Below are 17,222 nucleotides of genomic sequence, written 5' to 3' on the forward strand. Positions count from 1 at the left end.
TACCGAGTTATCTAAATTATAGACCTTATTTGAACTTCACCACTTCTTCCCTCAGATACCAACCCAGCATCCCATGTCTCACTTAGTTGTCCTATGTCTCCTTAGTATCCTCTGACCTATGACAACTCCTCAGTCTTTCCTTTCTTTCATGACCTTATTTTTTATGTGGCTGCACTGGGTCTCAGTTGTGGCACGTGGGATCTAGTTCCCTGACCAAGGTTGAAACCCAGGCCCACTACGATGGAAGTGCGGCGTCTTAACCACTGAACCACCAGGGAAGTCCCAGCCTTGACACTTTTGATCATTTATTTTGTGGAATGTCACACAATTTAAGTTCGTCTGATGTTTTCTCATGACTAAATTGAGATTCTGCGTTTTGACAAAAATACCACTGAAGCGATGAGTGCTTTTCAGTACATCATACCAGGCGTACCTGATGTTGCTGCGTTTTGTTAACAATGATGCTACTCTTGATTGCTTTGTTAAAGCAGTGTCTTTTGGGTTTCTCCACTATGCTTTTATTTTAAAATTATATTAAAAATTTTTAAATTACTAAAGCAAAACATGCTCCTAAAAAGTTCAAACAAACAAAAAGTATAAAGTAAATATCCTTCCCACAACCTCTACCTCACCTTCCTAGAAGTTACTTACTTGTCATCACACTTTGAGGTATATCATTCTAGACCATTTTCTATATAATATCCACATATATAATGAGTTCATACCAATTTTTTAAATTTTGTTTTACTTAATAACATTATCCAGGGACAACTTTCCATGTCAGTACAATCAGATCTAACTTGTTCTTTCTAATAAATAGCTGCTATTTCGTTCTCTGGGTGACCCTAATTTACACTTCTGTATTTTCCAGATTTTGTATGAGCACATAAATTATTTTTTTTAACATAGAACAGTTTATCATCAAAATTTCTATCTCAAATTTCATCAGTACAAAAATATTCAAATTTTGTCACAAAATTAAAATCATTATAATTTAAGTTAATATTTTAAATTTTATATATTTCATCACCAGGAATAGATTACCTAAAACTTTAAGTCAAAATGAGGTCAAGGATAAAAAGATATGTTTTAAAATGAAACAAGAGAAAAGAAATTCCACTGCCACTGATTTTATTGAATCTCAGAGGCCATTCATTTTAAAAACACACCATTATTTTATGTAGGAAGAAGAAACATTGTCAATTAATTGGAAAATGCCATCAATTTTAGAGTTTTTAAAGTGTGCAAAACAGGAGTCTTGAACAGAGTAAATAAGAAAGTACCATGTTGGCCCTTCATTGACCAGAATCCCTATGTGGTCTTTCAGGAACAGACAGGATCCTATGACCAGCCTCTACTTCCAGCACATAGAGATGGAGCCAAATAATTCCTTTCGTGTGGACTCAGAGTTCCGATACACCCTCTTCCCAATTTTTTACAGCATCGTCTTTGTGCTGGGGGTCATTGCCAACAGCTACGTGCTGTGGGTCTTTGCCCGCTTGTACCCTTCCAAGAAATTCAACGAGATAAAGATCTTCATGGTGAACCTCACCATGGCTGACCTGCTCTTCTTGGTCACCCTGCCCCTGTGGATCGTCTACTACTACAACCAGGGTGACTGGATTCTTCCCAAATTCCTGTGCAACCTGGCTGGCTGCTTCTTCTTCATTAACACCTACTGCTCAGTGGCCTTCCTGGCTGTCATCACTTACAACCGCTTCCAGGCAGTGACAAGGCCCATCAAGACTGCTCAGGCTACCACCCGAAAGCGTGGCATCCTTCTGTCCCTGATTATCTGGGTGTCCATTGTGGGCGCAGCATCCTACTTCTTCGTCCTGGACTCGACCAACAGGGAGCCCAACAAGACTGGCTCAGCCAACATCACACGCTGCTTTGAACATTACGAGAAGGGCAGCATCCCGGTCCTCACCATCCACATCTTCCTGGTGTTCAGCTTCTTCCTCGTCTTCCTCATCATCCTCTTTTGCAACTTGGTCATCATCCGCACGCTGCTCACGCAGCAGGTGCAAATACAGCGCAACGCCGAGGTCAAGCGCCGGGCGCTCTGGATGGTCTGCACCGTCCTGGCTGTGTTCATCATCTGTTTCGTGCCCCACCACCTCGTGCAGCTGCCCTGGACCCTGGCCGAGCTGGGCTTCCAGGACACCGACTTCCACCAGGCGATTAACGATGCACATCAGGTCACTCTCTGCCTCCTTAGTACCAACTGTGTCTTAGACCCCATTATCTACTGTTTCCTCACCAAGAAGTTCCGCAAGCACCTCACCGAGAAGTTGTACAGTATGCGCGAGAGCCGGAAGTGCTCCCGGGCCACCTCGGAGACGGGCACGGAAGTGGTCATGCAGCTCAAAGATGTCCCTGTCAAATCCCTCAAATATTAGTCTAACTGTTGGAGCCAGGCCCGGAGGCTTCTTCTCCATGGACATCATCGACTGACCTGAGGGGTGGGGGAGGGAAGGGGTGTCTGCCATGGTCCTGGCACCTCCTCCCTGGGCACTGGTGGCTGGTTAGGTATGGAGGCTACCTCACCAAGGTGGGGGTGCTGGCAGAACCAGACCGCTGGGAAATTCAGAACTTGAATGAGCCCCTTCAGCCACCTTTGGACACATGCCATATAACCTTGGCTGGCAGAGTCATCCCAGTGTGATAGCTCTGGAAGGGATGTCAGGACCAGGGGGGCAGTCCTTGGGAGCAGACCCTGAGTCACCCCGTTCACGCCAGCAAGGTGGCAGTCCCAAATGAGTCAGGCCCACAGTTTTGGCCCACCACTCCTGTTATCACTGAAAAGACAGAGAAGGGCTTTGGGGAAAGGGATGCGCCCCTGGCTATGGCACTGTCTTTGGGATCGACTTCTGAGCTGGGAAGATCCCACCCAGTCTCCACTCACAGGCACAGGCACTCACAATTCTTTGCGACACTTCCTAGGGGAGGGCCCCAGGTGAAAGGGGAGCCACTTCCACCCGGCTTGGTGGAACATTTTCCTAAATCATGTATAAACCTCTACTGAGTGGTGACCAGCAAAGATAGAACATGCATGGACCAAAAACTAGGACAGGGAGCCTTTCTCCTGAATCAGATGCGTCTCTTCCACCGGCCTGGGGTAGCTCTGGGGCAGCGGGAGAAACTCAACTGCCACTTCCACTGTCTGTCTTAACAAGGAACTCTGAGAAAGTAACTCCTGTGAGGCAGCCACCCACTGTGGACGGGCAAGGCCCGTCAAAGCCAAATTGGGGCCCTCCAGGCCACTGTGATGCCTGGAGGCTTCCATGGGAAACAACACTCAGGCTAAGAAGTGCCTGCGGGTAGGTGAGGCCTCCAGGGTGGAAAGAGCCTGTCATCTCCCCTCCCTGCCTCACTTTCTGGGAGGCCCCTCTGATTTAGCTCCTAGGAGGTGAGGGGAGCAACTATAATCCCTAGGGAAGGCAGGCACTTTGAACTCTGAGTGCAGAAGAGAGGGGGAAACTTCTCTTGAGGAGCTTTGGATGTCGGATCCTCCTCTCGCACCCTGAGCACCTGCAGTGTGAACCCAGCAGCCTCAGACTCAGGGGCTTGGAGGAGCCTGCCCCGATTTCCAGAAACCATCCTCCCTTCCAGCCAGTGTCCCTGCAAGGCTGGGATCCTGGTTTCCGGCACACTGGGATGATTTTCATAAATGCCTCTCAAAGGGCTAGTGACCTGCTTAGTCCAGTCGCCTTGGGCTGGACTTAGCAGAGGTGACCATGTGAACAGTGGAGTGGATTTGAACTTTGGTGTCACACAGACCCGGTTTCAAGCTGTGGCTGTGTCACTTCCTGCCAAAGGACTGCGAGCTGGATTTCCTACCTCAGAGTTGTTAGGAGGAGCAGATACCTCTTGGTCAGGGTGACTGCTCCTCCCAGAGTCTCTCTGTTTTTGAGACTTTGTTCCCCCTAAATCTTCCAGTAGGGGATGAGAAGTGAGTGTCTGGCTCTTGTGGGGCCAGACAGGTTCTCGCTCGGGAATAAGCAGCAAAATTCAGGGATGCTCTTTCAGGTTCTGCAGGCCACTCACTTGAATGCACATAAACTCTGGAACTGTGAGTGTGTGTGTGTGTCTACGTGTGTGAGGTGTGTGTGCCGCCAGCACAGCAGGGTGGGGAAGGTATCTGCATGAATGTAGTAGAGATAATAGCTTTGCTCAGAGAGAAGAGATGTGCAGAGTCAAGCAGAGACCAGAGGGGACCCCAGGGACCTGCTGGCTCCCCTGCTCTACGTCCAGCCCTCTTGCCCAGTCCTTCTCAACGCTCCAATCTGCGCCACTTCCTTTGGGTCCTTGTGAGATTCCCTTGTTAGGATACACCCTCCTATTTTGCTCAAGTTCATTTGAATGAGTGATAATATTGATTACTTTGCAACCAAAAGAGCTCTGAAGGAGATAAATACTTGTATGCTAAAGCAGTGTTTCTTGAATTTCATCTGTTTGTGTACCTATATCATGAATTTTGCAAGATCCATGTACCATCTGTATGTTTTGCTTAATAAATATTTTTCTCTAGATTGAGTCACTTTTTAAAACTTGCGCCTATTTAAAGACCTAAACTGTAAATGAAGGTGAATGCCACCTGGCACACATAGAGGGAAACATAAACATAAAATGTCACTATTAAAGTCAAAATGTTCTTGGCATCCTATCTACAGTCACCTCATGCGCCCCATGACTTGCACAGCACACTTTAGGAGACATGGCTGTGATGTGTATAAAGCGCACGGGGGTCTGCATTTGCTAAGTGCTTAATAAAGAGACAAATGTTTTTGAGGTGATAGCTTGTGATTGCCCCTTGCTTCTCAGAGAAAGTTGCCCCAACACAAAAGCCAGGACCTCACTCCCACCAAGGAGTATTTCAGGTTGTAGCTCATGCTATGACCCTGTTGATCATTATCTCATACTCTGAACACAACCACCTTCCCCCACCGACCCCATGACCTCTACCTGGTTGTGACCTTCTCAGATGCTTTCTCTCTTTTTGATCTAGCCCAGAACTCCTCCTCCAGGTAGCCTTCCTGAATTCCTCCAGATGAGTTAATTGACCTAGCAGCACTTTAGGTCTAAGAGGGTGCAATTTTTTTTATACCGCTTACTCCTTGGAAGAAAAGTTATGACCAACCTAGATAGCATATTCAAAAGCAGAGACATTACTTTGCCAACAAAGGTCTGTCTAGTCAAGGCTATGGTTTTTCCAGTGGTCGTGTATGGATGTGAGAGTTGGACTGTGAAGAAAACTGAGCACCAAAGAATTGATGCTTTTGAACTGTGGTGTTGGAGAAGACTCTTGAGGGTCCCTTGGATCCAACTAGTCCATTCTGAAGGAGATCAGCCCTGGGATTTCTTTGGAAGGAATGATGCTAAAGCTGAAACTCCAGTACTTTAGCCACCTCATGTGAAGAGTTGACTCATTGGAAAAGACTCTGATGCTGGGAGGGATTGGGGGCAGGAGGAGAAGGGGATGACAGAGGATGAGATGGCTGGATGGCATCACTGACTCGATGGATGTGAGTCTGAGTGAACTCCGGGAGTTGGTGATGGACAGGGAGGCCTGGCGTGCTGCGATTCATGGGGTCCCAAAGAGTCGGACACGACTGAGCGACTGAACTGAACTGAACTGAATAACTATTGAAGTTTATCCATTTCAATGTATCCTTTCCTACCCTGGGGGCAGTAACTGAATCTCTCTCTTTTTAAAAAAAAGATTGAAGTATAGTTGAAGGAATTAAATCTTAATCATCAGTATATCCACATTTCTCACTCGAGGTCTAGAATGAGCTCTGTCTAAAAAGCATCCTGCTTCCCCAGGGTGTAACATGAACACACACTGAAACATACATGCACTTGTTGTGAGAGAGTTTTAGAAGACTCTCTAGGTACACCTAAGAAAGGAATTTAATGTATATTTTCCCAAAGTTATATTAATATATCTATATTTTAAAAAAGATGTCAAGGATTTTCAGAGAATCAGAATTTTTGGAGATGGGAGGGTCCAGTTCCTTTATCTTACAGAGAGGAACATGGGGCTCAGAGGGGCTACGTGACTGTAGAAATTACATAGAGTGGAATGCATTTCTTGCAATGGTAACAGGGTTATGGAAAAAGCTGAGTTGTAATTCTTTCAATGAAATATCACCAATCAGGATTTTCAAGTCATGTTGCACATCAAGAAGTCCTCACCCTGCATTTCCCCCTGATCTCAGTCTTGACCTCAGGGTGTTCTCAGTGTTCTCAGAGAACACTGGCTTAGGGAAGACCTGGCCCCTTACCTCACCCAGATGAGTCATAGCCACTAGAGCAGTAAGGGCAGGTCACAGCTGACTAGAACTGGGCACAGCTGTGCCTATTTTTGCTCATCTCTGTTATATCTGCGCTTAAGACCTGAGGCCATAAGCAGATATAATAAAACCCTCTTGTAAAACACTTGTTTTTTTTATTTTTTATTTTATTTTTTTTTAACTTTACAATTTTGTATTGGTTTTGCCATACATCAACATGCATCCACCATGGGTGTACATGTGCTCCCCATCCTAAACCCCCCTCCCACACCCCTCCGCATACCATCCCTCTGGGTCATCCCAGTGCACCAGTCCCAAGCTTCCTGTATCCTGCATTGAACCTGGACTGGCAATTCATTTCTTATATGATATTATACATGTTTTAATGCCACTCTCCCAAATCATCCCCCCTCCCTCTCCCACAGAGTCCAAAAGACTGTTCTATACATCTGTGTCTCTTTTGCTGTGTCACATACAGGATTATCGTTACCATCTTTCTAAATTCCATATATATGTGTTAGTATACTGTATTGGTGTTTTTCTTTCTGGCTTACTTCACTCTGTATAATAGGCTCAAGTTTCATCCACTTCATTAGAACGGATTCAAATGTGTTCTTTTTAATGGCTGAGTAATACTCCATTGTGTATATGTACCACAGCTTTCTTATCCATTCATCTGCTGATGGACATCTAGGTTGCTTCCATGTCCTGGCTATTACAAACAGTGTTGCGGTGAACATTGGGGTACAAATATCTCTTTCAATTCTGGTTTCCTCAGTGTGTATGCCCAGCAGTGGCATTGCTGGGTGGTATGGCAGTTCAGACTTGGTATTTCTGTAATACAAATCATGATTCCCCAAACATATATATTTCAGTTCAGTTCAGTTGCTCAGTCGTATTCGACTCTTTGCCATCCCGTGAACTGCAGCAATCCAGGCTTTCCTGTCCATCACCAACTTCCAAATCTTACTCAAACTCATGTCCATGGAGTCAGTGATGTCATCCAACCATCTCATCCTCTGTCATCCCCTTCTTCTCCTGCCTTCAATCTTTCCCAGCATCAGGGTCTTTTCAGATGAGTCAGTCCTTCATATCAGGTGGCCAAAGTATTGGAGTTTCAGCTTCAGCATCAGTCCTTTCAATGAATATTCGGGACTGATCTCCTTTAGGATGGACTAGTTGGATCTCCTTGCTGTCCAAGGGACTCTCAAGAGTCTTCTCCAACACCACAGTTCAAAAGCATCAATTCTTCGGTGCTCAGCTTTCTTTAGAGTCCAACTCTCACATCCATACATGACTACTGGAAAAACCATAGTTTTGACTAGATGGACCTTTGTTGGCAAAGTAATGTCTCTGCTTTTTAATATGCTGTCTAAGTTGGTCCAAGGCAATGCCAAAGAATGCTCAAACCACCGCACAATTGCACTCATCTCACATGCTAGTAAAGTAATGCTCAAAATTCTCCAAGCCAAGCTTCAACAGTATGTGAACCGTGAACTTCCAGATATTCAAGCTGGTTTTAGAAAAGGCAGAGGAACCAGAGGTCAAGTTGCCAACATCCGCTGGATCATGGAAAAAGGAAGAGAGTTCCAGAAAAACATCTATTTCTGCTTTATTGACTATGCCAAAGCCTGACAGTGTGGATCACAATAAACTGTGGAAAATTCTGAAAGAGATGGGAATACCAGACCACCTGACCTGCCTCTTGAGAAATCTGTATGCAGGTCAGGAAGCAACAGCTAGAACTGGACATGGAACAACAGACGGTTCCAAATAGGAAAAAGAGTACGTCAAGGCTGTATATTGTCACCCTGCTTATTTAGCTTCTATGCAGAGTACATCATGAGAAACGCTGGGCTGGAAGAAGCACAAGCTGGAATCAAGATTGCTGGGAGAAATATCAATAACCTCAGCTATGCAGATGACGCCACCCTTATGGCAGAAAATGAAGAGGAACTAAAAAGCCTCTTGATGAAAGTGAAAGTGGAGAGTGAAAAAGTTGGCTTAAAACTCAACATTCAGAAAACGAAGACCATGGCATCTGGTCCCACCACTTCATGGGAAATAGTTGGGGAAACAGTGGAAACAGTGTCAGACTTTATTTTCTTGGGCTCCAAAATCAGTGCAGACGGTGATTGCAGCCATGAAATTAAAAGACGCTTACTCCTTGGAAGAAAAGTTATGACCAACCTAGACAGCATATTAAAAAGCAGAGACATTACTTTGCCAACAAAGGTCCATCTAGTCAAGACTATGGTTTTTCCAGTGGTCATGTATGGATGTGAGAGTTGGACTGTGAAGAAGGCTGAGCACAGAAGAACTGATGCTTTTGAACTGTGGTGTTGGAGAAGACTCTTGAGAGTCCTTTGGACTGCAAGGAGATCCAACTAGTCCATCCTAAAGGAGATCAGTCCTGGGTGTTCATTGGAAGGACTGATGCTAAAGCTGAAACTCCAGTGCTTTGGCCACCTCATGTGAAAAGTTGACTCATTGGAAAAGACTCTGATGCTGAGAGGGATTGGGGGCAGGAGAAGAAGGGGATGACAGAGGATGAGATGGCTGGATGGCATCACCAACTCGATGTACATGAGTTTGAATGAACTCCAGGAGTTGGTGATGGACAGGGAGGCCTGGCGTGCTGCGATTCATGGGGTCACAAAGAGTCAGATACGACTGAATGACTGAACTGAACTGAGATTGATCATAGCTTTTCTTCCAAGGAGCAGGTGCCTTTTAATTTCACGACTGCAGTCACCATATACAGTGATTTTGGAACTCCCAAAAATAAAGCCTGTCACTGTTTCCCCATCTATTTGCCATCAAGTGGTGGGACCAGATGCCATGATCTTAGTTTTCTGAATGTTGAGTTTTAAGCCAACTTTTTCACTCTCCTCTTTCACTTTCATCAGAGGCTCTTTAGTTCCTCTTCATTTTCTGCCATAAGGGTGGCGTCATTTGCATATCTGAGGTTATTGATATTTCTCCCAGCTTGATTCCAGCTTGTGCTTCATCCAGCCTAGCATTTTGCATGATGTACCCTGCATATAAGTTAAATAAGCGGGGTGACAATATACAGCCTTGACGTACTCCTTTCCTGATTTGGAACCAGTCTATTGTTTCATGCGTGGTTTAACTGTTGCTGCTTGATCTGCATATAGATTTCTCAGGAGGCAAGTAAGGTGGTCTGGTATTCCCATCTGTTTCAGAATTTTCCAGAGTTTGTTGTGATCCACACAGTCAAAGACTTTAGCGTAGTCAAGGAAGCAGAAGTAGATGTTTTTGTGGCATTCTCTTACTTTTTTTATGATCCAACAGATGTTGGCAATTTGATCTCTGGTTCCTCTGCCTTTTCTAAAACCAGCTTGAACATCTGGAAGTTCACGGTTCACATACTGTTGAAGCTTGGCTTGGAGAATTTTGAGCATTACTTTGCTAGTGTGTGAGATAAGTGCAATTGTCCAGTAGTTTGAACATTCTTTGGCATTGCCTTTCTTTGGGATTGGAATGAAAACTGACCTTTTCCAGTCCTGTGGCCATTGCTGAGTTTTCCAAATTTGCTAGCATATTGAGTGTGGCACTTTCACAGCATCATCTTTTAGGATTTGAAACAGCTCAACTGGAATTCCATAACCTCCACTAGCTTTGTTCATAGTGATGCTTCCTAAGACCCCTGACATAATTACCAGTAAACTCTCCTCCCATCTACCCAGTCATCTGTCCATTTGTCCATCCATCCATCTACTTACATACATGTCTCCATTCTCCCATCCATCCAGGTAACCAACAAACACCTATGGAACACCTGTTTTGGTCCAGTAGTTATGCTAAGCAGTTTTTAATCTAATATATCACCATAGCTTCACACCCTGCTTGAAAGGTAGGTGACTCAGTTCAATCCCCATAGAAATGAACAAAATATATACGGATCCAAGCTGACTAAACAGGACAGTGGATGCCTCCCAACTACTTGTCACAAAAGGAAGGGGCCTACTTTTTGTGAGCCCCAGATACGTGCTTGCCGCTTTCATAGATCTTATCTCACTGATTCTTCACAACCACTGTATAGATTTATTTTCATGTCCATTTTCTAGATGGGGAAATTGAGGCTCAGAGGGCTTCAGGGATGTGTAAGTGTACCTGAGCTACTTACTCAGTGGCAGAGTAATGTTCAAACCCAGATCTGCCTGAATAAATATAGGTCTCTTCCTTTTTCTCCTCTCCCCATGTGACTGCATCCTGGCCCAAGCCCCTCTAGGCACTGTCCTAGCTTTGACGAGTGCTGGGGTAGGCATCTCATGAGGGGAAGAGGAGCTGGTGAGGTCCCTGCCTTTCTCCCCTGGGGCTTCTGTGCTCCCCGTGCAGGTGAAAGCCCCCGTAGGGATGCCTTTCCTGGGCTGAGGCTGCTGTGGTCCGTTCGGGAGGGCACTCCTGCAGTGAATGCAGTGTTCCAAAGAGCTTGTGAAGCCAGAGTGCCATTGTCACTGGAGCTAGAAGGTGATCTGGATCCTGATGTTTCTGCAGGAGGAGGGAAAGGGGTGAGTGAAGAGTCAACAGCTGCTGAGCACAGACCATGTGGCCGGCACTGTGGGGGGAATGTCAAGTCCTTACCTATGGATGGAATTGACTCTTTGCTCTGCATGAATTACTTTCCCCCCAGATTTTTTTTTTTTTCCAGATTTCTGTATAGGCACTCCGTTTTCTCCTACAAGACTTTGCTCAAATGTCCCCTTCTCAGTGAAGCCTGTGTTGACCATTCATTTAAAATACAATCTGAGAGAGTCAAGTACTTCCCCAAAGCCACTCAGTGATCAGCTGGGTCATGTCTAAAGGCCATGCACTTTCCATTCTGCTGCGCTGACTTCCTCTGTCGACATCCTTCATGATATATAATGTGAAGGCTCATATCTTCCTATTGTCCTGATAAGAAAAACAAGTATCAAGGCATGAAATGACTTATCCAAGGTCACATAGCAATACCTTGGTAGAACTGAGAGGCATAGACCCCTTTTCTCACCTCTGTTTTTGCAAGATGCTTCTCTGGTCCTCTTTTCCATCTGAATGCCCGTCATTTTCCTTCATCACCATTCTCCAGGCCCAACCCCCACAATAGTTCTAGTGTGGGCAACACATATCTTTGACTTTTATGTTCCCTTCGAAAATGTAGTGTTATTTTCCATGCATATTGATTTTAAATTTACATAAAAGGCATGATTTACATAAATTGGGCTATGGGCCTCATTCTGGTTCTCATTTTATTTTTTCCCAATCGGCATTGCTTTTTAAAAAATGTACTTGTTTGGCTGCACCGGGTCTCTGTTGCTGCATGCAGTCTTCTCTAGCTGCCGTGAGCTAGGGCTACTCTCTAGCTGTGGTGCGTGGAGTCTCTCATTTTGGTGGCTTCAGTGGTTGTGACACAGGGGACTAGTTGCCCTGGGCCTGTGGAATCTCCTGGACTAGGGATCCAACCCATGTCCTGTGCATTGGCGGGCAGATTCTCAACCACTGGGCCACCAGGGAAGTCCCAGCATTGCTTTTATGATGTAACCTTGTTGAAGTGTGTATATCTGGCTCATTGATGCAAACATCTGCCTGCCTCACCTCCATCAGGTGAATCCACATTTTTCTTACCTGTTCCCCTGACAATGGACACTTAGGTTACTCCTAAGTGTAAGGACATTTAGGTTACTCCTAAAAAAACTCCTTTTTCTGCAAACAATGATTTGAGGAGAGGCTTCCAGATGTTCCCCTATGAACCAGTGTAAGAGTTTCCCTGGAATGTGTACCCAGGGAATAGCTAGGTCATAATCAGTGCTAGGTCATAAGCTACACCAAAACCTAACTGGGTGAAGAGCTGCCAAGTCAATTCTGGAATGGCCTCACCAAGCTACACACCCACCCATGGTTACAGGAGAGTTTCTATTTCCCCAAATCTTCACTCACACTTGGCATTGTCCAACTTTCAAGCTGCTGTTAAGTATAAAGTAAAATCTTGTTTTTAGTTTGAATTTCTCTCAGATTACTAATGGGCGGTATTCTCGGGCTTCCCTTGTGACTCAGCTGGTAAAGAATCTGCGGCAATGCGGGAGACATGGGTTCTATCCCTGGGTTGGGAAGATCCCTTGGAAAAGGGAAAGGCTACTCACTACAGTATTCTGGCCTGGAGAATTCCATGGACTGTATAGCCCATGGTATTGCAAAGAGCTGGACATGACTGAGCAACTTTCACTTTCTTTCTTTCTACTAATGGACTTGTAATCATGTTCTCTTTAGTCATTTGAGTTTGTTAATTGCTCAGTCATGTCCAACTCTTTGTGACCACATGGACTGTACCTGCCAGGCTCCTCTGTCATGTAATTCTCCAAGCAAGAATACTGAAGTGGGTAGCCATTCCCTTCTCCAGGGTATCTTCCCAACGCAGGGAAGTTTGCATTGCAGGCAGACTCTTTATTGTCTGAGCCACCAGAGAAGCCCATTCATTTGAGTTTTAATGCAGATAATTCCAAGTCCAAAGAATACACAGTGTCATATAGTGATCAGTAAAGTAGCCTCAGGGTCCATATGAAGTGAAGTGAAAGTCGTTCAGTTGTGTCTGACTCTTTGCGACCCCATGGACTATACAGTCCATGGAATTCTCCAGGCCAGAATACTGGAGTGGGTAACCTTTCCCTTCTCTAGGGGATCTTCCCAACCCAGGGATCGAACCCAGGTCTTCTGCATTGCAGGTGGATTCTTTACCAGCTGAGCCACAAGGGAAGTCCTTGTGGGGTCCACATGGCCAGGGTTCAATTTCTGCCTCTGTTTCTTCATCTGTAAGATGGGAATAATTTTACTGTGAATGTAATAGTGTGATTTTGAGGATTTAAAGCTGCTTAAAACAGTGCTTGGCACAAAATAAATACTTAGTAAAGGCTATGTCCTTCCCTGATAGAGTGTGTCGTTCTCCACAGTCTCCTTTTCTACTCTAGCCCACAACCCCTTCTCCCTGGCTCCTTTTCATGAAGTTCATATTGCATATTCATATGAATTTTCCTTAGAACTGTGAAACTGTGAAAAAGAGTATTAAAAACAAGGGCCAATATGGAGTCACTTATGCTAAACCCCAAGTCACCAAACCAAGACCTAATACCTAACTTGATTGCAGTTTTAGCATCTCCCAGTAATGGAATCTTAAACCAGTCCATCTGAAATCACCTAATTAGCAAAGTCATCAGCCTCATATACCCCTGCCTTCCCTGGCTCCTAAAGGAAGATGAACTTGCCACTACCAGTCAGTTTTTTGTTAGTAAAACTTACTTGTCCTCACTCCCTTTTACCAATAAAAATCTTTCATTTTGTACTGCTCCTTTTTGCCCATTAGATGGAACGTTGCCTGACTCATGAATTATTGAATAAAGCTAATAAGATCTTTAAAATCTACTTAGTTAAATTTTGTTTTTTAACAAGAACAGAGTGTGATTAGTCTGACTTTCTTTTTATATAGATTCCTGTTCATTCTAAAATACATTCAAAGATTTTTTTTTTTTGGTCCAATAAAAGTTTTCACATATTTGTTAATGAACCACATAGACCGCTAGTAAGGAAACATGAACTATGAGGAGCCAAGCAATCCGTCTGTCCCATAAGCTGTTCAGACAGTTGTGATATGCTCAATACCATGATTTGGTTAGTTAACATGCAAGTGACCTTAACACAGCATAAACGTGTGCCACTTCATACGTGAGGCTTCTTATAGACCCAGCTAGGTTCTTCTCCTGTGTCTTCTCTTGGAGTTGTACTTGGTATTATTACCAGTTTTCATTCAAATCCATTGAGGAATGGGATGATTCTACTTTTGTTTTCTGGCCAGGAATCGCTTGATCCTGAAAGTCTTGTGAGAAGACATGGTGAAGAGCAAATTCAATAGTACACAGGATGGCAGAGAAGAGAAAAGAGGAGCTCAGAGAGGTTTTTAAGAAGAACTCCCACATACATGAGTCAGGGGTTTTGGCCTTTGGAAGGAAATGATGAATCAGTTCCTTAAAAGAAAGGATGGGGCATTAAAGGACACTATCAACAGAGTTAAAAGGCAACCCATGAGAATTGCCTGGTGGTCCAGTGGTTGAGACTCTGTGCTCCTAACACAGGGGGCCCTGGTTTGATCCCTGGTTCCACATGCAATTAAGAGTTCAAATGCCACAACTAACAGATCCTGCGTGCCGTAAGTATGAATAAAAGAACCCAGGTGCCACAAGGACGATCGAAGATCCTGAGTGCTGCAACTGAGACCTGGTGCAGCCAAATAAATAAATATTTTTAAAAAATGAAAGTGACTCTTTTCACAGGGTCTGTCTTAAAAAAATAAAAGGCAACCCATTGAATGGGAGAAAATATTTTCAAATCACATATCTGATGATATGCAGTATATATAAAAAGCTTCTACAGCTCAACAATAAAAAACTAACAAGTCATTTAGGAGATGGGTAAAGGACTTAAATAGACATTTCTCCAAAGGAGATATACAGATGGCCAACACACAGATGAAAAAAATGCTCAGCATCACTAATCACCAGGAAATGCATATCTAAACCAAGATGACAGGAAAACAGAAGATAACAAGAGTTGGCAAGGCTGTGGAAAAATGGAATCCTTGTGCATTGCTGGTTGGAATGTAAAATAGCACAGTTGCTATGGCAAACAGCATGAAGTTCCTCAAAAACTTAAACACAGAATTACCTTATGACCTCGTAACTCCAATTCTGGGTTATTTACCCAAAGGAACTGAAAGCAGGAACTTTAATACTAAGGTTCATAGCAGCATTATTCAGAATCGCCAACCATGGAAGCAACCAAAGTGTCCATCGAGAGATGAATGGATAAACAAAATGCAGGTGTATACAAAACCAGAGGATATTATTCAGCCTTAAAAAGTATGCTACATGCTACAGTATGAATGAACCTCGAGGACATTACAATAAGTGAAATAAGCCAGTCACAAAAATATGAATACTGTTTTATTCCACTTGTATAAGGTGCTTAGGGCAGTAAATTTGTAGAAACAGAAAGTAGAATGGTGGTTATCAGGGTTGGGGGAGAGGGGAATGGGGAGTGATCATTTGATGACTATGGAGGTTCAGTCTGGGAAGATAAAAAAGTTTTAGAGATGGATGGTGGTGATCATTGAACAACAGTGGAAATACACTTAATGCCACTAAGCTATACACTTAAAAATGGCTATGATAGTACATTTTATGTGAACACATACACACACATACCACTTGAGAAAATGGGAGGATTGGGTAGGAAGAAGTGGGGTGAAATGAGAGAAATTCAGACTTCCAAAGGAGCTTTTCTCACGGTGGGTTCATCATGCTCAAGGCGGGGTTGCCTGCCGTGGATTCAACAAACTCTGCTTGAGTTACTCTGTGTGAAAGGGCTGAGTCACTAAGATTCTATACACGTGATATTCTTGCAACATGTGACTATCTGAGGCAATGTGGTCTCGTGAAAAGAGAGTGAGTGTCCTTTCATTCCCAACTTTTAGTGATTGCCTTTCGGTAGCCTCTGCCATGTGCGGTGGGAGCAACAAAAGAAGTCTCTGCCCTCACACTGTAGCAAAATGGCAGGCGTGTTAAAAATGCAGTGGCGTGTTATGCTTGCTTTTCAGAGCTAAAGCCTGGTCATCCGGCTTGTGAGAGCCCACCGGGAGCATCTCTTCCCAGCTCTGTGCTCAGAGACGTCACATTGCTAGCTTGACTGGGTATTTACACCACAGAAATCAGCAAATGCTACACATCTTTTGAACCTCAGCTCTGTCACTGGCTGTGTAATCACTTAGGCGAATCACTTAGCCTCCCCAGCCTCAGTTTCCTTATTTGTAAAATGGCTATAGTAAACGTCGGTTCTTTTCTCTCTCCTAGGAAGAGAACAGTTTGACACTTAGGATGCATCGTTGCTTGCTCCTGGATGACAAGAGGCCTGTCTCTTTTCAGACTAACAGCTGAGACCTTACCTCACCCCCTCAATTGGCACCAATGCTGCCCCAGACTGAGGGTTGTCCACAGAGGGCAGTAACTTACAGTGCCCGTGGGGTACACATTTATTATGTACCCAGTGGGCACTAAGGAGCGTGGGGGGAGACTAGTAATGGAGGAGATGATAACTGCTTTGGTAGTTCATTGTCTCTTTATTTTTGGCTGTGCTGGGTCTGCGTTGCTGCGGGGGCTACTCTCTAGTTAGGGTTCATGGGCTTCTCATCACCGTGGCTTCTCCTGTGGCAGAATGCTGGCTCTAGGTGCGTGGGCTTCAGTCGTTGTAGACACAGCTGCAGCAGTCGTGGCACGTGGGCTCGATGGTGCGTGGGCTTCAGTAGTTGAGCCACAGGGGCTCATTAGTTGTGGCTTTCGGGCCGTAGAGCGTGCAGGTTTCAGCAGTCGTGGCGCATGGACTTAGTTGCTCTGCAGCATATGGAATCTTCCTGGACCAGGGTTTGAACACATGTCTCCTGCATTGGCAGGTGGATTCTTATCCACTGCATCACTAGAGAAGTCCCCACTGTTTCTTTTTTTTAATACATTTTTTAAAAAAATTGAAGTATAGTTGATTTACAATGTTGTATTAGTTTCAGGTATACAGCAAAGTGATTCATATATATATATATATATATATATATATATATATAAAGTCTCCCAGTTCTGTCATCACTAGTGGTTTGGCCTTAGGTAACTGATTGCTCAAGTCTGAACTTCAGTTTCTCCAACTGTAAAAATGGAGATGATGACAACTATTGCACAGATGTGTTAGATGGCAAGGGGGTTACAATGGAGACAATACCATTTGGCAATCTGTCAAGAACAATTATATGAACAATTATATGTGAGCACTGATATTGCCAGTTACCTAACATCTATTCTCTCCCTAGTCCAAAACAGAAGAACCCTATTTTAT

General features: G+C 44.2%; 1 protein-coding gene and 1 pseudogene across 9 annotated transcripts in view; one reads left to right on the top strand and one right to left on the bottom strand.

Annotated features, from left to right (window-relative positions):
• The window catches only part of PTAFR (platelet activating factor receptor), a 72,864-nt gene that overhangs the window by 32,366 nt on the left and 23,276 nt on the right, over positions 1–17,222 (top strand). For 5 of the 9 annotated variants that reach the window (XM_070775390.1, XM_019980091.2, XM_070775393.1 and 2 more), the window contains exon 2: positions 1,328–4,533. The exons of 3 other annotated variants lie outside the window; for them this stretch is intronic. In XM_070775390.1, the coding sequence (XP_070631491.1) occupies positions 1,344–2,402 (1,059 nt within the window). In that variant the 5' untranslated portion in view covers positions 1,328–1,343 and the 3' untranslated portion in view covers positions 2,403–4,533. Of the gene's footprint in view, positions 1–1,327; positions 4,534–8,935; positions 10,177–17,222 lie in introns of those variants that run through there. One more of the 9 variants, XR_011562649.1, reaches the window with a different exon arrangement.
• On the bottom strand, positions 14,026–14,181 carry LOC109572936 (large ribosomal subunit protein eL39-like; annotated as a pseudogene).

The sequence above is a fragment of the Bos indicus genome, chromosome 2 (genome assembly GCF_029378745.1).
Source record: "Bos indicus isolate NIAB-ARS_2022 breed Sahiwal x Tharparkar chromosome 2, NIAB-ARS_B.indTharparkar_mat_pri_1.0, whole genome shotgun sequence".
Lineage (NCBI taxonomy): Eukaryota > Metazoa > Chordata > Mammalia > Artiodactyla > Bovidae > Bos > Bos indicus.